Source organism: Micropterus salmoides, unplaced genomic scaffold (genome assembly GCF_014851395.1).
Source record: "Micropterus salmoides isolate LMB-PRFRI ecotype aquatic unplaced genomic scaffold, ASM1485139v1 Ms_hic_scaffold_21, whole genome shotgun sequence".
NCBI lineage: Eukaryota > Metazoa > Chordata > Actinopteri > Centrarchiformes > Centrarchidae > Micropterus > Micropterus salmoides.
Genome location: NW_024041262.1, coordinates 246,702 through 268,876, shown reverse-complemented (window position 1 = coordinate 268,876; position 22,175 = coordinate 246,702). Strand labels below are relative to the sequence as shown.

The 22,175-nt window shown below is 40.8% G+C and overlaps 1 protein-coding gene across 3 annotated transcripts in view; it reads left to right on the top strand.

Moving 5' to 3' along the window:
* Nucleotides 1-16,336, top strand: part of csnk1db (casein kinase 1, delta b) — a 58,490-nt gene extending 42,154 nt beyond the window's left edge. Inside the window, exons 8-10 of one of the 3 annotated variants that reach the window (XM_038735514.1) lie at nt 8,329-8,468; nt 9,618-9,683; nt 14,690-16,336. In XM_038735514.1, the coding sequence (XP_038591442.1) occupies nt 8,329-8,468; nt 9,618-9,668 (191 nt within the window). In that variant the 3' untranslated portion in view covers nt 9,669-9,683; nt 14,690-16,336. Of the gene's footprint in view, nt 1-8,328; nt 8,469-9,612; nt 9,684-14,689 lie in introns of all 3 variants that reach the window. The other 2 variants (XM_038735513.1, XM_038735512.1) reach the window with 2 other exon arrangements.
* The last annotated feature ends 5,839 nt before the right edge of the window (nt 16,337-22,175 follow it).

The window sequence follows — 22,175 nt, the reverse complement described above, 5'->3', positions numbered from 1 at the left end:
TAGATGTTTTATCCCTTTGTCATACCACAGTGGGGAATTTAGTGTTTTCTTATTTTGCAGGATGTCAGGATTATTCGAGATTGGAGTAAATCTGCATGGGATAGGTGAAGACCCAGATATTTTGAGAAATTCCCACCAAGCTGCCAGGGAAGTGCTTATGTTAATGCTTTTAAAGCAGGTATGATTTTGATGCTGGAGCTGATCAATGGCATATCGGAAATTTTATTTTCCTTACAGAATGTTTGTTCTATGTCCATCCATGAGTGGTCCAGGGGGCTCTGATTGATCCATTGTGAGATATATTGTAGTCTATTGGACAGGAAGTAATGATAAAAATTTTGCAGTTCTAAACCACCACAATCTTTTGCTTTTTGCAGAGTTTTTAAACTGATTCATGGGGGTTTATTTTTCCACAAAAATTTTGAGATGTTTGAGTCCAGTGATTCAAACCAGACAGCAGAGGGGGGTTTGGTGGGTAACACTGAAAACAGGTAATTGATTTTAGGTAGGACCATCATTTTTATGGTGGAGACTCTTCCCATGAGTGATACGATGTCCTTTGTACAAGGTCATCCTCTATTGATTTAAGTAAAGTCGTGTAGTTTAGCCATATCAGTTCTGACAGCCTGGAGGAAATATTGACACCCAGATATTTAATATTCCCAGACTTTAGCTGTGTGGTAGATATACTCTGGAAATCACACATTACAGGTAAAACTATGAATTTACTCCAGTTAATGAAGTAGTCTGAAATGGATGAGAATTTATCTATAAGTGTCCCAGTCCCAATCATCACCCCACACAGTCAGCTGTGGAGTGCCACAAGGGTCCGTCCTAGGTCCGACCCTTTTCACCATCTACTTACTACCCCTTGGTCACATCATCCATAAACACAAAGTTTCATTCCACTGTTACGCAGACGATACACAATTATACATGAAATTGGACTCCACACTCCCCTCAGCTCTGCCGTCTGCACTTTGCAGAGGTCTCCCACCAGGTTTGCCTGGAGGAGATAAGGGCATGGATGTCTGACAACTTTCTTCAATTAAATAGCAGCAAAACCGAAGCCATCCTGATCGGTACCCCACACCAAACCCAGTCCTCCTCCCTCAGCAGTATACCCATCTTTGGTCATCACATTGCCCTGTCTACCTCTGTTACAAACCTCGGAGTCAGACTTGACTCAAATCTCACATTTGACACCCACATCCGCCACCTTTGTAAGGTCTCCTTCCTCCACCTCAAAAACATCGCCAAACTCCGCCCCTCCCTCTCCCAACCGGATGCTGAGAAGTTGATCCATGCCTTTATCTCCTCCAGGTTGGACTACTGTAATGCCCTCCTCGTCGGGATCCCTGGCAGGAGCCTGCAAAAGCTCCAGCATATTCAGAACTGCGCTGCCCGAGGGGGCGCAAATACGATCATATCACTCCGGTCCTGAAATCCCTCCACTGGCTGCCCATTCAATACAGAATCCAGTACAAAATCTGTCTCCTCACCCATCAGTGCATACATGGAACTGCCCCTGCCTACACTCACCTAAAGGATTATTAGGAACACCTGTTCAATTTCTCATTAATGCAATTATCTAATCAACCAATCACATGGATTTTCATGCACAACCATTTCTAGGGTTTACAAAGAATGGCGTGAAAAGGGAAAAACATCCAGTATGCAGCAGTCCTGTGGGCGAAAATGCCTTGTTGATGCTAGAGGTCAGAGGAGAATGGGCCGACTGATTCAAGCTGATAGAAGAGCAACTTTGACTGAAATAACCACTCGTTACAACCGAGGTATGCGGCAAAGCATTTGTGAAGCCACAACACGCACAACCTTGAGGCGGATGGGCTACAACAGCAGAAGACCCCACTGGGTACCACTCATCTCCACTACAAATAGGAAAAAGAGGCTACAATTTGCAAGAGCTCACCAAAATTGGACGGTTGAAGACTGGAAAAATGTTGCCTGGTCTGATGAGTCTCGATTTCTGTTGAGACATTCAGATGGGAGAGTCTGAATTTGGCGTAAACAGAATGAGAACATGGATCCATCATGCCTTGTTACTACTGTGCAGGCTGGTGGTGGTGGTGTAATGGTGTGGGGGATGTTTTCTTGGCACACTTTAGGCCCCTTAGTGCCAATTGGGCATCGTTTAAATGCTACGGCCTACCTGAGCATTGTTTCTGACCATGTCCATCCCTTTATGGCCACCATGTACCCATCCTCTGATGGCTACTTCCAGCAGGATAATGCACCATGTCACAAAGCTCGAATCATTTCAAATTGGTTTCTTGAACATGACAATGTTCACTGTACTAAAATGGCCCCCACAGTCACCAGATCTCAACCCAATAGAGCATCTTTGGGATGTGGTGGAACGGGAGCTTCGTGCCCGGATGTGCATCCCACAAATCTCCATCAACTGAAAGATGCTATCCTATCAATATGGGCCAACATTTCTAAAGAATGTTTTCAGCACCTTGTTGAATCAATGCCACATAGAATTAAGGCAGTTCTGAAGGCGAAAGGGGGTCAAACACAGTATTAGTATGGTGTTCCTAATAATCCTTTAGGTGAGTGTACCTCAGTGAACTCCTCACCCCACACACCGCCTCACAAAACCTCCGCTCCTCCACCTCTACCTACTGCCTGCACCAACCAAGGACTAAACTCTCCACTATGGGAGACAGGGCCTTCCAGGCAGTCGCCCCATGGCTCTAAGGGCCCCACAAACTGTGGAGGTTTTTAAGAAGGGCCAAAAGACATTCCTATTTCAAAAGGCCTTTCAACACTCATAACAAAATCAATAAATAGCAATAAAAAACCACAAAAATAAAATTAAAATCATATTTTGGGAACTGTTTTTAACCCCCTGCTACTGTAGCACTTGGCGATTTCGTTGAAATGTAAAGTGCATTATAAATAAAATTTATTATTATTATTAAGTGTGATTGTCTCAGAAAGAGAAGTTTGTGAGTTTAGGAGGAAAAGTAATACATCATCTGCATAAAAGCTTATCTTGTGGTTTATATTTTGTTCGAATTCTGTTTGAATTCCTTTAATATTACTATTTTGTCTGATAGCAGCTGCTAGTGGTTCTATAAAAATGGCAAATAGCGAGGGAGAGAGTGGGCAACCCTGCCTGGTAGCCCTCTGAAGACTAAAGCATGGAGAAGTATGATCGTTTGTTCTGACAGAAGCTCTTGGGTAACTGTATAAGATTTTAATCCAATCTATTAAAGAGTTTCCAAATCCAAATTTATGTAAAGTAGCAAATAGGAATTTCCAATTTACTCTGTGAAATGCTTTCTCTGCATCTAAAGAAACAAATGTAGTTTCCAGGTTATGAATAGTGGCATAGTCTATTACATTAAGTAGCCTGCGTGTATTGTTGGTGGAGTGCCTGCCCTTAATAAATCCTGTTTGGTCGGAGTGTATTATACCAGGAGTGACCTTCTCTAGCCGCCTTGCTAGGGTTTAGAAGATGATTTTAAGATCTGCATTAATAAGTGATATTGGGCGATAACTGGATGGGAGTGTGGGGTCTTTGTCTGGTTTAAGGAGCAGGCTGATATTAGCAGAGTTCATTGTTGGAGGCAACATGCAAGTACCCCTAATTTGCATAAACATCCTATAGAATGTGGCACAAGTATTTCTCAGAATTCCTTGTAGAATTCAGCTGGAAAACCGTCTGGCCCAGGGGCTTTATTATTCAACATATGTAAGAGAGCTTCCTGGAGTTCAGCCATTGAAACAGGTGAATCCAGAGCCCTGATCTGTTCATCATCTAACCTTGGCAAATCTGTATTGTTCAGAAATGCATGTTGGAGCTAGATGGATCAATTTGTGATGTATATAAGGTTTTATAAAAATCTCTAAATGCATTGTTGATTTCTTCTGGGTTATGAGTCAGATTCCCAGCTGAGCCCTTTAAGGAGGAAATTGTTATTTTTTCTTTATTCAATTTCAATTGGTTGGCTAAGAATCTGCTGGATTTGTTGCCATGTTCAAAGTTCTCCAAGCGTAGTCTTTGCAACTGAAATTGGGTCTTTTTATCAATAATTTCATTTAATTCAAGTTTTGATTTTCTCAGATCATTCAGCATGTGTTCCTGTGGGGAGGCAGAAAGGGCAGTTTCTAATGTTTTAATTTTTTGTTCTAGGTCTAATTCACGAGATCTTTCTTTTTTTTTTGTATGATGAATAGGAGATTATTTTACCTCTCATGACTGCTTTTGCTGCCTCCCAAAGAAGACATGGCGACCAGTATTGTTAGCTAAGCTAATTGTTCAGAGCAGTGGCAGCAACCTGGAAGTAACGTCTCGGTTATTTATGCTGGGGATGCTGGCGACATGTCCCCATCACTTTTTGAAAGCGTTTGTTAAAAATGCTTTGAAAAATAGCCTGCAAAATGAAATGGTAAAGAACCAATGAAAGTGCTTTGAGAAGGGTTTTATTTGCACTTAATTATTTAATTAATTAATTAATTTTTTAAGAGTAAACAAGCTACTGATTATAAAATGACCCCAAAACATGCAGCACCAGTCAGTAACTTTAACCCCCTGAGGTCGGTTGACGCGGGTGCGCGTCACCTCTGTGTTGACTAAATGTTTCTATTAATATCTCCGCGATCATGCAGCACACAGAAAAGGTTCAGATATTGCCTTAATCGAGTGATTATCGGCTTCAAAGTCCTTATTCTCGCGAGATCGTACGTGACTCACACAGCGAGCTAGGGGAAAGATAAGATGGCCTTGCGTAATTGGTGAATTATGTTTCCACAAGAGATTTGAAGAATTTCAACTTTAGAGCCACATTATCTCTCTCTCTTTACACAATCTTGGACAAGTGGTCGACTCGTTATAAAGAGAGCTGGGGGTTTTCTGCACATTTTGATATAAAACACATGGTATCATGTTATGCTATTGCCTTTAAAAGGTGAAATTAAGAAGATATGTAAAATCGAAGAAAAAGTGAAAAAATGCCCTTAGACCTCAGAAGGTTAACAACTTTTTGTCAGTTTCTTTTTGGCCAAATTTTCTGTTCTCTCCATGTGAAGATGACAAAAGAGGAGGAAAGACTAAATCATGCCTGCATGTGTGCTAATTCAGCAGGGAAGATGGTACATGAGAAAAGTTGATATACAGAGAAACATGTGAAAGCAACACAGAATGCTGCAGAGAGCTGCACTGCATTAGATTCTGTAATATTTTTAGATTTTGAATAGTCACCTGCCACCTTAATTTGGTGTTTCCCTTCCACCATAAATTGATGTAGGAAAGGCAGAACAAAAAATTCACCAGAATGCAGGAAATTCAGTGTTTTATGCTCAAAATTTTCTGGAGGATAATCCCCAAATACTCCAACTCATATTTCAGCATTGATGATTTTGATAAAATAGTGTTAAATTATCGTCACATCTTGTTCTCGTGTATCGTCACACCCCTAATCTGAGCCCTTATGTCCCCAATAAAATACAATACATAAAAGGATGCCTTTGTGTGTTGGTATCTTTCTCTTGTGGCAGTACACAAATGCACATTATGTATACAACATGTAAGCTTAAAAACAGACCCCTCTTACACTGTGTCTGTGCGTTTGTCTGCTTGCGTATCTTTCTCACCTTTTGTAATCTTGAACAGTTTGCATGCCTGTGTGTGAGCTTCAGTCTGCAAAGAGTTGCATGTATTGTTTGTCTAACATCACTGTTAACACTGACTGGTAAGACACAGTGATGACTTATCTGAATGTTATGACTAGCGGCGTCCCGTCGTCCTGAGGACGACAGAAAATGTGTTTGGGACGAAGAGAAATATTCTGTAGGATGAAAGGGATTGTGTAGACCTATGTGTTTATTTATTACAATCACTTAGCAAATGACTAACTGAACCAACTGAGCGCTGACTACAACGGAGGCCGTCTTCTCACGCCGTTACTACTCTTCTCTCAGTCACAAACGGCATTCTGACCTCTCAATAGTAGCCACCAATCAATCTTCTCACGCAGTGAAAAACAAATTTATAATGTGATAACGTTGACTAGTGGCGAGAATCATCTCCACCCAGCTAGTGCAACTTGGCAGACACAGCCAGCAGACTCGCTGGTAGAGTTTTGCATTATTAACATCTAAAACCTGAAGCACAATCTGGCTGTGTTTGGGGCTGTGAGCTGCACTTTATCGGAGCTGCAGAAGTTAACATGAGGATTTGCGCTGAGACGTCTGCCTGATTGGCAGTGTTGGTTTCAGTTTCTACCTCCAACGAAGTGCAGTGCACTTGTTTCAGTCAGTACAGTCTGAAGGGGAGCACAGCAGAGTATAGGTCTGGTAGACTTTTTAAAAATATTATGAATTCTCATTAAATAATGATGTTAGTCTCCATAATATTATGATTTTCTTCTGGACATATGAGAACAAAGATGTGAGATTCTGAATGTGCAGAAAGTTTTGAACATGAGCAGAAAACCTGCTGAAACAAAGTCCAGGCGTTTATAACTGAATTGAAATTAAATAATTTATCATCGAGGTAAAGAGGTGCCCCAAAAAATAACTTTTCAGTTTTGTTCATAAATCTTTTTTTTTGAATCAAGCAAAATAAATATTATTTATTTTATCAGTTTATAATAATTTATTATGTCACTAACAGCTATAAATATGGTGGCTCCCAGGGCTCAGTGAGGAATATTTTTTTTGAGGACTATTTTGCGTTACCTCGCAATACTTTTGCATTCCCTCGCAATATGTTTTGCGTTCCCTCGCAATACTTTTGCATTACCTCGCAATATGTTTTATGACTTTTGACAGTAAAATGTCTTCAGCAGCATCACCTTGTTAGCTGAGTTTGGCTGTTGGCTCACTTTGCATTTTGATTATTGATAAATAAAATCTATTAACATGTCTACTATAGAAAGCATTCTTACTTTACCACATTTTTTCATACCAAAACCTTTGCACAGTACTCTGTGTGTGTGTGCGTATGTACACTACCGTTCAAATGTTTGGGGTCACCCAAACAATTTCATGTTTTCCATGAAAACTCACAATTTTATTCATCAAATGAGTTGCAAAATGAGTAGAAAATATAGTCACGGTTAGAAATACAGAATACAGATTTTTATTTGAAATAATAATTTTGTCCTTCAAACTTTGACTTTCGTGAAAGAATCCTCCATTTGCAGCAATTAGTGCCTTGCAGACCTTTGGCATTCTAGCTGTCAGTTTGTTGAGGTAATCTGAAGAAATTTCACCCCACGCTTCCTGAAGCACCTCCCACGTTTGATTGGCTTGATGGGCTTATGTACCATACAGTCAAGCTTCTCCCACAACAGCTCAATAGGTTTGAGATCTGCGCTGGCCACTCCATTACAGACAGAATACCAGCTGACTGTTTCTTCCCTAAATAGTTCTTGCATAATTTGGAGGTGTGCTTTGGGTCATTGTCCTGCTGTAGAAGGAAATTGGCCCAAAGGGTATGGCATGGAGTTGCAAAATGGAGTGATAGCCTTCCTTATTCAAAATCCCTTATATCTTGTTCAAATCTCCCACTTTACCAGCACCAAAGCAGCCCCAGACCATCAAATTACCTCCACCATGCTTGACAGATGGCTTCAGGCACTCCTCCAGCATCTGTTCACTTGTTCTGCATCTCACAAATGTTCTTCTGTGTGATCCAAACACCTCAAACTTAGATTCGTCTGTCCATAACACTTTTTTCTATGTCTGTGTTCTTTTGCCCATCTTAATCTGTTCATTTTATTGGCCAGTCTCAGATATGGCTTTTTCTTTGCCACTGTGCCTAGAAGGCCAGCATCCCGGATTCGCCTCTTTACTGTGGACGTTGAGACTGGTGTTTTGCGGGTAGACTCTAGTGTACTTGTCCTCTTGCTTGTCCTCGCATGGAATAGCTGTCATTTCTCAGAACAAGAATAGACAGTCAAGTTTCAGATGAAAGTTCTCTTTTTCTGGCCATTTAGAGAGTATAATCGAACCCACAAATGCTGATGCTCCAGATATTCAACTAGCTCAAAGGAAGGTCATTTACCACATTAATAATGTCTAGACTGTATTTCTGATTAATTTAATGTTATCTTCATTGAAGAAAAAAATTATTTTCTTTCAAAATGTACTGTATATGTATATTTAATAACTTTACAGTGACATTAATGCAGTTTGGCTTGTTTTGTTTCTTGGGGGGGGGGGGACTAAACTCCTCAAAATACACAAGACTATGTGGAAAAATATTTGTTGTCATGACACAAACAGACATTTGAATCAAAAAAATTGCAAACTTGCTGATGGTGTTCTTTGTTTTTGGTCTCTGATCTCCAGCGAATACATCCCCTCGACAAGTGTCTGGTATGGAGCGTGAACGAAAGGTCAGTATGCGACTGCACCGCAGCGCTCCTGTCAACGTGTCATCCTCAGATCTAACAGGACGGCAGGACACCTCCCGCATGTCCACCTCACAGGTACAAGACACATCTGCTTTCTTATAATGTCTTCTTAACCTACCAGCATGTGCAGAAAGAAGAAACTATGACTTTTACAAGAAGTTATTCCACCTCTCCCAAGGCTACAGGAGTAGAAGCTCTCTTCTGAATAAGCAGGAGGAAGCTGTTGTTTAAGCTTTATAGTAACAGCAGCAGGTAGACATTACATTTCAAATTTATTAAACTTTGTCTTCACAGAAGTCTGTAAAACATTAGTATGAATACTGTAGAGTAGGGCTGAATGATTTTGGAAAATAATTGCGATTTTTAAAAAATCTAAATAATAAAATAATATATATCATCAGGTAGGTCTACCTACAGACGACAAGAAAAAGTAAGTTCACCACGGTGTCTCATACAGTACGCACTCAATACAAAACCCACAGTTCAACCACCTTAGTTCAAATCTCCACAAGAGCCCATCTCAACAAAAAACCTGCTCATCTGGATCTCAGCAAGCAAACAAAAAAATAATCAGTTTGAGGTTCAATACACAAATTGGCCAACGAAAATAAAACCAAGTGACGCCTCTCACGACTAATAGACAAGCTTAGTAGGGGGCCTCTTCCAAACTGGTGATTTTGGTTTGAAACGGCGTCACAGATATTCACTGAGCTGACTGCTGGCTGTGTGTGTGCTTCAGCCGCCTGCGCGTTTCGCCACAATATTGCATTTTCCCTGTTCACCTAAGTGGTGTATAACCCAACGATGTCACCCACCACCGCAAAACAGTTTACCCACAGGTGGCGGGTGCTGATTTGTTTCCTGGTTCTGTCACTACTTGTACAACAAGTAACGGTACAGCGTAACATGTGAAGTTGATGCTTCTTCTGTAGACTGCTTTACTCTCACGTGTCATGTGACCGGAGTGCTTTTGCGATTAGAAAATCTTATTTTATCATATTGCAATATTTTTGTAAATGCAATTAAACGTTCAGCCCTACTGTAGAGTGATGTGATTATCTACATGATTTACAAAAGTCTGATGTGTAGTCTCCTGTTTCTTCTTGGAGAGAAGTGAAGTGCTGTTGTTCAGACAGTTTTCTCCAGTTGTTTTGTAAGTGCACGATGTGGGTTTTGACTTGACATATTGGGCCTTCTCTCTCCCTTCCCCCAACCTCAGAATAGCATTCCCTACGAGCATCACGCCAAGTAGACGCTCGCCACGTACTTGTGTGACGGCAGCAACACTGGGTGAGTCTTGTCCCAAAAGCACTGGGGATACATGGGACTAAACTTAAGTTCTATACTGGGCTGCCTCAGTGTTCAGTCCTGGTTCCGGCATGTTTCTCTTCCAGCCCAGTGTTTACCATTTTAAATTCTATAATACTGTCTAATAGACAAGGAGCACAAGAAGAAAACATTGCATGAGATCAGCAGCATCAAGAGGTTCATGTCAGTACAAAAGAAGCTTTACCAGAAATCAGGGCTGAACAAAACAGCAGTTGCTCAATTATACACCAGTGAGCTTTTGTGAAGTTGATTTGAATGGCCAGTTACTGATGTCATATTGCACAATACCATCCACATCAGCTAGTACATCTACCTGGCTGTCAATGACATCATAGCTGCATTGTACCTCAAATTTAGTATAGTCTCTTTGAACAGTCAGATCTTCTCTTCTGAGCAAGAGGGTGCAGTCTTATGAGAACTGGAGTGAATGCATCAGGGCCTAAGATAAAGCTCACTCATTGCTTACTCAGGGTTGACGTAACGCGCCTTTAATCAGCTCTTTGACTTGTTGGTTTGATGCCTCAGGCTACATTCAATTCAATTTTATTTATATAGCGCCAAATCACAACAACAGTTATCTCACAGCACTTTTCATAAAAGAGCAGGTCTAGACCGTACTCTGTGATGTTATTTACAGAAGCCCAACAATTCCCACCAAGGGCAAGCACTAGGCGACAGAGGCAAGGAAAAACTTCCTTTTAAGAGGCAGAAACCTCGAGCAGAACCATGGCTCAGGGTGGGCGGCCACCTGCCTCGACGGGTTGGGGGTGAAGGAGAGAGAGAGGGGAGGGAGGCAGCCTACACAATATACACACAGAGGTACAGACTGTAAAGGTGATGTTGCTATAGACTAAATGAAAAATGGTACAGATATTTATAGTAGTGTTAATGATAACAATCGTAATGTTAATGATTATAATAACAATAATAACAATAGGACTAGTAACAATAGTTGTTGTAGCAGAGGGTGTCGAGCAGGAACACGGGGGCAGCAGGTGACCCGCAGCCACAGATCCAGACTCCACAGCTCCAGAGCCAGAAAACCTGCAGGAAGTGATAGGAGAGAGGAGAGGGACGAGAAAGCACAAGACCACCGGAAAGGGGAGAAGTTGTGTTAGTAACATGCAATAATGGTCAGTACATCATAGGAAATCCCCCGTCAGTCTAGGCCTATAGCAGCATAACTAAGGGATGGTTCAGGACTCACCTGAGCCAGCCCTAACTATAAGCTTTATCAAAGAGGAAAGTCTTAAGCCTACTCTTAAATGTGGAGATGGTGTCTGCCTCCTGAACCCAAACTGGAACCTGGTTCCACAGGAGAGGAGCTTGATAGCTGGACGCTCTGGCTCCTAGTCTACTTTTGGAGACTCTAGGAACCACAAGTAACCCTGCATTCTGGGAGTGCAGTGCTCTGGTGGGGTAGTAAGGTATTATGAGTTCTTTAAGATAAGATGGTGCCTGGCCATTAAGAGCTTTGTAGGTAAGAAGAGTGATTTTAAATTCTGTTCTGGATTTTACTGGAAGCCAATGCAGAGAAGCTAAGACAGGAGAAATATGATCTCTTTTCCTGGTTCCTGTCAGAACACGTGCTGCAGCATTCTGGATCAGCTCAAGAGTCTTAATGGACTTTTTCGAGCAGCCTGATAATAGGGAATTGCAGTAATCCAGCCTAGAAGTAACAAATGCATGGACTAGTTTTTCTGCATCATTTTTAGACAGGATGTTCCTGATTTTCGCAATATTACGTAGGTGAAAAAAGGCAATCCTTGAAATTTGCTTAATGTGAGACTTAAACGACATGTCCTGATCAAAGATAACGCCAAGATTCCTCACAGTGGTGCTGGAGGCCAGGGCGATGCCATCCAGGGAAACTGTATCTTTAGATAATGCGTCACGGAGGTGCTTGGGCCCCAGAACAATAACTTCTGTTTTATCTGAGTTTAACATTAGGAAATTACAGGTCATCCAGGTTTTAATATCCTGAAGGCACATTTGAAGTTTAGCTAACTGATTAGTTTCATCTGGCTTAATCGATAGATATAACGCAAGTTATATGACGTGAGTATCATCTGCATAACAATGAAAGTTTATGGAATATTTCCTGATAATATTGCCTAAAGGAACCATATATAAAGTGAACAGGATTGGTCCGAGGACAGATCCTTGTGGAACTCCATGACTAACTTTGGCGTGCATGGAGGACTCATCTTTAACATGTACAAACTGAAATCAATCTGATAAATAGGACTTAAACCAGCTTAGAGCGGTTCCTTTAATGCCAATGAAATGTTCCAGTCTCTGCAATAGGATCTGATGGTCAATGGTATCAAATGCAGCACTAAGATCTAATAAAACCAGTACAGAGACAAGTCTTTTGTCTGATGCAATAAGGAGGTCGTAATTTTCACCAGTGCTGTCTCTGTGCTATGATGAACTCTAAATCCTGACTGAAAATCCTCAAATAAACTATTGCTCTGTAGAAAGTCACACAGCTGTTTAGCAACTGCTTTCTCCAGGATCTTAGAGAGAAATGGAAGGTTAGATATAGGTCTATAGTTGGCTAAAAAAGTTTGGGCTTTTTCAGAAGAGGTTTAATTACAGCTACTTTAAAGTACTGTGGTACATAGCCTGTTGATAAAGATAGATTGATCATATCTAGTATAGAGGTGCTGACTAGGGGTAAAACGTCTTCAGCCTAGTCGGGATGGGGTCTAAGAGGCAGGTTGATGGTTTAGATGAAGAAATTATTGAAGTTAGTTGGTAAAGATTGAGGGTAGCAAAACAGTCTAAACATATATCTGGTTCTACAGCTGTTTCTAAGGTTCCTGAGTTTAGAGATAAGTCGGTGCCAGTTGAGGGCAGGTCTTGGTGAATTTTGTTTCTAATAGTTAGAATTTTATCATTAAAGAAGCTCATGAAGTCGTAACTACTGAGAGCTATGGGAATACTTGGCTCAATAGAGCTGTGACTCTCTGTCAGCCTGGCTACAGTGCTTAAAAGAAACCTGGGGTTGTTCCTATTTTCCTCTATTAATGACGAGTAGTACGCTGCTCTGGCATTACGGAGGGCCTATCTATAAGTTTTAAGACTATCTTGCCAAATTAAAGGAATTTTCCACTTTGGTGGAACGCCAATTCCTCTCAAGTTTCCGCGATATTTGCTTTAATTTGTGAGTTTCAGTATTATACCATGGAGCTAACCGTCTTTGTTTTATTATTTTCTTTTTTAGAGAGGCTACAGAGTCCAGTAACAATGCAAAAAGTAACAAACTCATAGTAACAGTGTATCACTTGCTTCCTGGTTGGAAGGCAGCGGAAAATAACGTCTTTTTTGCCTTACAAGGGAGCGTTTTCCTTGGAATGTGACATTGCGTGAAAACTGAATAGATACACTCGGAGGGGAATGATGCCACAGCTTGTTTGTAACACGGCAAACAACACCGTTAATAATGCAGGACGTGTTTAGATAAGCAATGCAAGCTTTTGTTTTAGTGGATGCCAAGGTTGGTGGTGGTAGGACTTCGCTCCTCAGAGGAGTTAATGAAAATAAGTTTTTCAGTTATCGCAATTTAGCGAAAAACATCATCACACAGAGGCGTGTCCTATGCAACACGATCCGGCAGCATCCTACATATGTAGATGTAAGGTTTATGAATGGGCGGTGCGGTAATTATGAGGCAAAATATCCTTTGCTTGGCTGCAGCTAACAATGATTTTAGTATTGAAAGCTTCTATAGATTATTTCAACGATTCATCGATGCGTCATTTAAGGGGTACTTTTGTATGGCGCGGCGGCGAAAGTTGCTTTTCGCAGGAAATCTGACCTTCACATAGAAAACAGTTGGCCCATACACGCTGTTATAGGCAACTGAGAAAGTTGGTGAATGCCTCAATTTTTAGGTAGCGTTACAACCTGTTGACATATAGGCAATAAATATGTTATAAATATATTTTAAATCCTTTTAAAAACTCAAATGTCCCTTTTAAAGGTGTGTGGCTGATTTAATCGGTTAGCTCAAAGTGTTGCAGCAGTCTTAACATATGTTGAAAAAGTCTTAAAAAGGTATTGAATTTTACTTCAGGATTCCTTTATATACCCTGGGGTGGATTAGCACACGCGGGTCGCAGGGATTGGCTGAGCTACAGAGAGAGCTGCAGGTGAGGAAAAAGGTGCAGCTCCCCGACACCCAGTAACTCATGGCTGTGAGGTTACAACTCACGGCCCAAAAAGGAGAACAAACACACGTGTAAACATTTTCAGCTGAGGACTGCAGCTTACTTTGGCTAGCCTTCAATCAATCAACCGTGATTTCAGTTAAATGCTAAAGTTACTGTTACCTTGTCTGTGGACCGCTGGCAGAACACCGGCTGCTTTCTGATCAGATGCTTTCATGCTGTTGCCGAGGCGACATAAGTTTCGTTTTACGGTGGACGGACTGTAACATTTACTGTTTTCTTTTAGCTTGAAATAATCCCATACTTTAAACACTTTCTTCTTCGTCCCTCACTATTTTCTCTCTCTTCCTCCACTTTGCAAACAGCGCCATCATAATCACGTTGTGTTCACAGCGTAAGCGCGATGTGCGACAGTAATAAATGTCCGCGCAAAACAGTGTGCTGTATAGGTATATCGATTAAACGAAGCCTCAATGCAAAGAATTTGCATCAATGCATTTTAATAATCGATTTAATCTATGAATCATTTCAGCCCTAGCACCAATATACCATACCTACAGCTGTTTCCCCAGGTTCGAAATGGTGCAGTTACTGTATTTGATAATGTAGCTTACTGGGTGCATAACATTTTAGATGACTTTGTGGTTTGAAAATGATTGATGATGAACAATTTACAGTTATACATACATGTTTATTTGGAAGCAGTGAAAGTACAGGGAAGTTTAATGTTTCCAGTGATTTAGAACAGAGGATTGTTTGAACTTCCTGCTTCTTGTCATTTGTTTCCTCTAGATGGCGTCCAGTGTACCTCCTGCGGGTCTCCATCTTCTAGCTCCTCGATGAGCCCCACAATGCAACCTGGCGGACCAAGCCCTGAAGCAATCCGACATGCTAATACTACCACCACCACTATTAATTACCGCTACTACAGCTACCGTTGGAAGTCCTTTATGACTGACTGCTCTCAGAACTGTTGCCTCCTTCAGATTCTTCTTCTCTCTCCTGTTTTCTCAGTTACCATTTCTTTGTGTTGGTCGGACCTCCTAAAACATTAAAGGGTGTCGGGCGTGAGGGCATTTTTCTGTCCACCTCTTCAGGAGACATTTGCACAGTCCCGTCTCCCAACCACCATCAGATTCTGAATAGGAGTGCTTTGTCGAGGGCAAACATGGCAACCCAGCAGTCTTTTCTAGGACAGTCTGACTGATGAAACACCACTAGCTCCTCTTTCCTCTGCGGAAACCACTCCACTGTCACTTTCTGTTTGGTCATATCTGATCAATAAAACCGCTTTTCTCTCGTTTGCAGTAAGATGTAAAGCTGAACCAGCAGCTCTTCATTGTGTGTGTATATATCTATGGGTAGCTTTTGGGGTGTGATGCTTTTCATTGGAATTTGCAGTTTTTATTCCCTGCACTCACCGCCACGTTTCCTTTTTACTAATCACCACCACTGATGGCTCTCTTCAATAAATTAAATAAAAAGAAACTACTTCTTTGCATGATTAGAGGTGAGCCGTCAGTCAAGTGCGGAGGGTTGAGTGGTACCAAAAATATGCTTTGGTGTCTTAGGTGCAGGAGGTTGTGTATTCACACATTAGTTGTCAAGCTCTGGTGTCCTGTCCAATGAGCCCTGTTACCTTCCTAGTGGTTTGTACAAAAGCAGCATACTTTATGTATGGGTGCAAGGTCATCATCAGACATTTTACCAGATGTCCGTTCACTGTGGACAGAAACATTCTCATTTTCTTATTTGTATTAATTTGAAGCTGTGAATTACTTGTAATATTGGTGTGTAAATGTAAATGTGTCACTTTGTATTCACAGACGTGTAGGGATGGGTCTGAACATGACTTGACATGAAGTTTGGACTGCCATAAGTGTCCCATCAGTCTGCCCCCTTCAGAGCCATGGAGGTATTACAGAAAGCAGTGATGAGGGCAGACATGTTGCACTAAATGTGAAAGACGTTTTGAATGACGTGCTTTCCTGTCACAGCTACTGCTCAGTATAAGCGACTCAGTGATCCTGCACCAATGTTGCAAACTGCAATTTTGTAATGGCACAGAAAATGCATTCTTTATGAATCCTCTTACATAAAACTTTATTGAAATGATTCTTTGGTGGGAGGGAAGTTGAGCATCATCTGTTCACAAGCTTCTCCAGCAGCACTGTTTTGGGGTTGTTATATTTAAGTCTTTGCTGTGATGAATAACAAAGTCTGTCAGAATGAAATGGCCTATTGTAATTCGTTCTTGCTGCTTCGTATTCTGTAGTTTTTGATTTTGACCCATGACCTCTTTGGTCAGCTTCTCTAAACCTATTAGATTATGTGAGCAACCAGATCAGCAAGATTTACTTTTTGACATTTATATTTGCCACTGTAGTTGTGTACTTTAACTGTAAATAAATAAATTACTTGTACTTTTTTGTGTCATTACTTCATAGTGCCTCTGAATTAATCAGGTTATTTTAGTGACGAAAGGGGGGTGGGGTGCTACCATGAGAGCTTTGAAAGGTACTATAAAGGTATAAGACCTTCATTTGCACACAAGTTGAATCTCACACAGGCTCCGCCCTCTACTGGACTGTATGGGTAGTACTTCCTCCAATCACACACACGTACTTTCCCACTGAAATTTTTATTGTGCATTTAGCCAACCATTAGGACCTCACTGCCAATCTTTATATACAGTCTCTGCAACCAACATGTGCAACTGTTAGTGAATTCACCACCTCCACGGATGGAGTCGCCACTTCTACAAATTCGTAATTGCAGCCAGGCAAGGGGACTCGTCCCTCCCCCCACTACAGAAAAGACAGTTTTAGAAGAAAAGAGATTGTCGAAATTGTGTTTGAGCGTGCTGTTGAGAGCAAGCGTTAGTATTTGTCAAATTAGCTGTACCGTGAATGGGTAAAAGTAAGTTTGTCATGGCAGGATGTAAATAAAAAGAGGAAAGGTAGGTGCAGTAGTTCTGGAAGTTAAACCTATGGTTTGGAGGGGGGCGACAAAAAAGTGAAGCCTACAATGATAAATGTGAGAAAGAAGGATAAACAAACTGAATGGAAAATGATAACATCGAAAAAAGAAGGGACATTTTCACCCATTAAAACTAACAAAAGCAATTGAGAAAGAGAGGGTTAAAATCAAGTTTGCCAAATATTTAAGTAAAATGAGGCAGCTGGTCTTTGCTACTGACCAGCTTCAAAGAGAGCAGAAACACTGAATGGAGAAAGGATCAGTGTTCATACCCCTAGGAATGCAGCAAAGCTTAGAAGTATTATTTATGATGTACCTTTGGCAATGACAATGGAGGAGAAAATTCAGAAAGTGAAAAGAGGAAAGGTGGTGAAAGCCATAAGACTGCAAACTCAAAGCAAAGGGGTGAAAACTGATAGCCTGTCAGTCCTTGAGTTTGAAAAGTGATGCCAAAGAGAGTAAGAATGGGACATCTGAGTTATGTAAGAGAGTTTATCCCAGCACCACTTCGATGTTTCAAGTGTCAAAGAATGGGAAACACGGCAGGATAATGTAAAGGAAAACAAAGATGTGCTAGATGTGGAGGTGAACATGAATATGGAATGGAATGTGGTCAGGATACAAAAGTAAAATGCTGCAATTTTGGCGGTGAAGACAGTGCTGTTTTTGGAGGATGCCCTGTTCAAAGGCAAGCTAGAGAGGAACAGAAATATAAAGTACCTAATCAGGTATCTTATGCTGATGCAGCAAAAAAAGTGACAGAAAGTGATCTGGATAGATCCAGTATTACACTAGTAGTAAAAAGAGCAAAAGAGTCTGAGAATAGACAAGTAATTGAGGTTTCATCTCCCACGCCAAGTCAGACGCAAACAGAAACAAATCCATGGATAAAGGAGATTAATGAAGATACACTGATTGTGGGTAAACCCACCTTGGTTGCTTTCATCTGTAAGACTGAATGTGGCAATACAGCAAAAGAAAAAATGTGATACAATCAAGACAATTGTAGAGGCAGCTCTAGAGATACTGGGGATCACAGAAGTTACAGCTGAAGTAGTGTCTCAAGGCGATTAGCCTCATTATGGTATTTCATATCCTTCACTGGAATGCCAGAAGTTTAATTGCTAATGGACAAGAGTTCAAGAAGGTTGTAACTGATCTGGAAGTTGGACATGATGTTATGTGTGCAAGAAACTTGGTTCAGACCGCACTTGGATTTTGTCCTACCAGGTTACAGCTCGATTAGATTTGACAGAACTGGAAAACAAGGTGGAGGATGTGTATCATTTATTAAGGATACTTTAGCATATAGAAGTGTAACTGTCCCAAATTAGTATGAATGTGTTGTTCAATTTTTACAATCCCTGCTAGAAATTATCAATGCAAACAACTCAGGAGAGCTCAGAAAGTGTTGATAGAAGAGAAATATGGTGTGGAGACTTTAATGCTCACAACACTCTCTGGGGAAGTGACCATACGGACACAAATAGAGAAGTAGTTGAAGAACTAATCGAGGAGAGATCACTTTCTTGCCTTAATGATGGAAGAGGTACCAGGATTACTTACTTTAGTCTCTGGAAATATGAGCAATTTATGTGAATGGAATGTAAATAATGATACCAACACAGGTAGTGATCACTTTACAATATTGTGTTCAGGAGGGTTATGCAATAAAGAGATGGTGTTTTCCTAAAGCTGGCTGAGAAAAATTGAGACAACTTTGTATTGACAATACTGAAAGAATATCTATGGAGGGTGATGTAAATAGCTGCGCAGAAGCAGTGACTTCCATGATTATTAGTGCTGCATTAACCTGCATCCTTAAGACCACAGTGAATAGGAAGAAAATAGTTCCATGGTGGAACGATGAATGTAAAATGCTATAAAAAGACAGAAATCATGCATTTAGAATTTTAAGAAAGCATTTGAGCCTAGATCCTGATTGATTATCAAAGAAATAGAGCTATAGTGCGGAAAATAATTAAGTCACCCAAGCAGAATGCATGGAGGCAATTCTGCTCCTCCATTGGCAGAGAAGTTAAATTGGGTGACATTTGGACAATGATTAAAAAGATGAATGGGAAAAGAAAATATGTTAAAATCCCAGTGCTGATAGATGGAGAATACCTGGCAAATATAAAAACATAAAATTTATATTTTAAGAACAAATAGTGATGTAACTAAGAAAATTGATAATGATGGATTGGCACTTGACATGGACTTTTCTTTACACGAGTTAAAAATGTTACTAGAGGGAAATGGATATACAGCTCCAAGACTAGATCAACTATGTTATGCTATGTTTAGACAATTACCAGAAGAAGTCTTGGAAATTATATTAAACCTGTTTAATAAGATATGGAGAAGGTGTCATGCCTGATGGTTGGAAAAGTGTACACCCACAACTGCATTCCAACATGGAGAGAACTCTGTTGTGAAGTTTGCGGACAACAATGAGAAACAACAATTTCAAACAACGATGAGACTCCATATCGGGAGGAAACGGATTGTAGAGTGGCCAGCCTAAGGCCTTTTATTGTGGCCAACCTAAGGCACACCTGTGCAATACCCATGCTGTCTGATCAGCATCTTGATATGCCACACCTGTGACGTGGATGGATTATCTCGGCAAAGGAGAAGTGCTCACTAACAGATTTTGACAGATTTGTGAACAATATTTGAGAGAAATAGGCCTTTTGTGTACATAGAGAAAGTCTTAGATCTTTGAGTTTAGCTCATGATGAAGGGGGCAAAAACAAATGTGTTGCGTTTATAATTTTCTTCAGTGTATATTGTCTGCTATATGTAAGGAGTTACAAACTCTATTTCACTATATAGCCTGTTATATTGTGACAAAAGGTATCTACTTACCTATGAAAGAGGTCATGTGTGTTGAGAAAGCTTATGACTCACTGTGGAGAGAATGAATACCGATTAAAATGCATGAAATGGGTATTGGCAGAAGGCTATACAACTGGATTTTAGACTAACTGTCTAACCAAACATTCCAGGTTAAAGTTGGAGATGCTCTATCAGATGATTCTGATATTGCAAATGGTATTTCTCAAGTGTGGTATTTCTACAATACTGCATCTGGTTATATTCCTTTGCAACCAAAACTTCTCCTACGGGGGATTAATAAAGTTATATCTTAAGTTATCTAGCGCTATTCAATTCAATTTTATTTATATAGTCTAGACCGTATTCTGTTACATTATTTACAGAAACCCAACAATTCCCACCATGAGTAAGCACTAGGCGACATAAGGCAAGGAACAACTTCCTTTAAAGTAGATGGTGTCGAGCAGAAACATGGGGGCAACAGATGACTTGCAACCACAGCTCCAGAGCCAGAAAACCTGTAGGAAGTGATAGGAGGTGAGTGGGGAGGGACGAGAAAGCACAAGACTACGGGAAAGGGAAGAAGTTGAGTTAGTAAAACATGCATTAATGGGATGAGGTTGCATACAGAGGGAGATAAAGTAGAGGATAGAGGAGCTCAGAGCATCATGGGAAATCCCCCGGCAGTCTAGGCCTATAGCAGCATAACTAAGGGATGGTTCAGGACTCACCTGAGCCAGCCCTAACTATAAGCTTTATCAAAGAGGAAAGTCTTAAGCCTACACTTAAATGTGGAGATGGTGTCTGCCTCCTGAACCCAAACTGGAACCTGGTTCCACAGGAGAGGAGCTTGATAGCTGAACGCTCTGGCTCCTAGTCTACTTTTGGAGACTCTAGGAAACCACAAGTTAAAAGTAGTTTTGTGTCGTTCAAAGAACGTTTCGTTCATAAGACCTAATCGTGTGTATGACTTGGGAGGAACGGGTTGTCTCAGTGAGTCATTGGTTCATTTTCACGCATGCGTGAAGGATCTTGGACTCTTACGTTCACTCGTCACACGGCAGCTGCATGGGCTCCGTCAGCACAGGAAACAGAATTGATTAGTTCAGGACTCTCAACTGTGGGTCTGTTTGAGTCATTTGTCACGTGACAGCTACTGTGGAGCAGGAATGAACTACTAGTTCACCGCTCACATGGGTCCTCAGTCTTTCGTTCATTCGGCAGGCTGAGTGACTGCCAGCGCCGGAGAATGAGAGGCAGGTCAGCTGTCAGGTCAACAGTCACTGGATTGATACTATATAGCTATTTTGTTAATTATGTGACATTTAATAAAGCATAACGTTATTACAGCGCAGTGATGTTGTGCTAAGTTTTAGTTTTAACACAGCCGCACCGTAACTTTAGTCCTGCGGGTGTTTAACATTACAGCCAAGAGCTGATGAGAGTTGTTCTGGGTCCGCTCCACTTCAGAGCCCTGACAGGGTTCTGCCTGGAGCCGAATTACCTCCGAGGTCGTCTCCTCTCCAAAACAAACAGACCCGGTCATTAAAACATTAAAACACAGCCACGTAGCAACGTTAGCGTTAGCCCTGTAAACAGCTAACAGCTGATCCAGGTCCGCCAGAGAACGCGACGTAACTTTTCCTTTTTATTTACCAACAGAGCCGTGCTGTTGTTTCACAGCTCGTGACTGGTGAACAACCTGCAGTGTTTGAGAGCGATGTGCTCATGTGTGTTTCTCTGTCTGCAGAATCCGGATCTGATGTGGCCCATTCTGCGTCCAGAACTGACAGACTCCTGCGTTTATATAATGTGTTAATATTTCTTTGTTCCTCTCTCTGTGCTGGAGTTCTTTAAGAACTTGGTGGCTTAATCCAGATTATCATTAAATTGGTTGAATTTTAATAAGAGTGTGTTTATTCACATAGTGTATCAATCTTATTATATATTTTATATATATATTGATATATATTATATCAATATAACCAGCCTAGTTCAAATGAACAAAATTACTCAAAAAAAGATTAGTTCATTTTAATGAACGAGATTTGAATGAACGAGTCTGTCAAAAGACTCGAACTTGCCATCACTAGTTAAAAGCTGCTAGAACAGGAGAAATTAGATTTCTTTTCCTGGTTCCTGTCAGAACATGTGCTGCAGCATTCTGGATCAGCTGAAGAGTCTTAATGGACTTTTTCGAGCAGCCTGATAAGTCTAGTTTTAGACAAGATGTTCTAGATTTTTGCAATATTATGTGGGTGAAAAAAGGCGGTCCTTGAAATTTGCTTGAAAGTTCCCTTTGGAAAAGGAGAGGCCAAATCATTAATAAGAAAGGCAGTGAGTGACGTATGGCAGAGGAAGTGGGACACAGATACTAAAGGGAGACACTATTACAGCATACAGAAATCACTTAAGGTGAAGGGTTTCAAAGGGAAATGTAGAAGAGATGAGTTTTTTT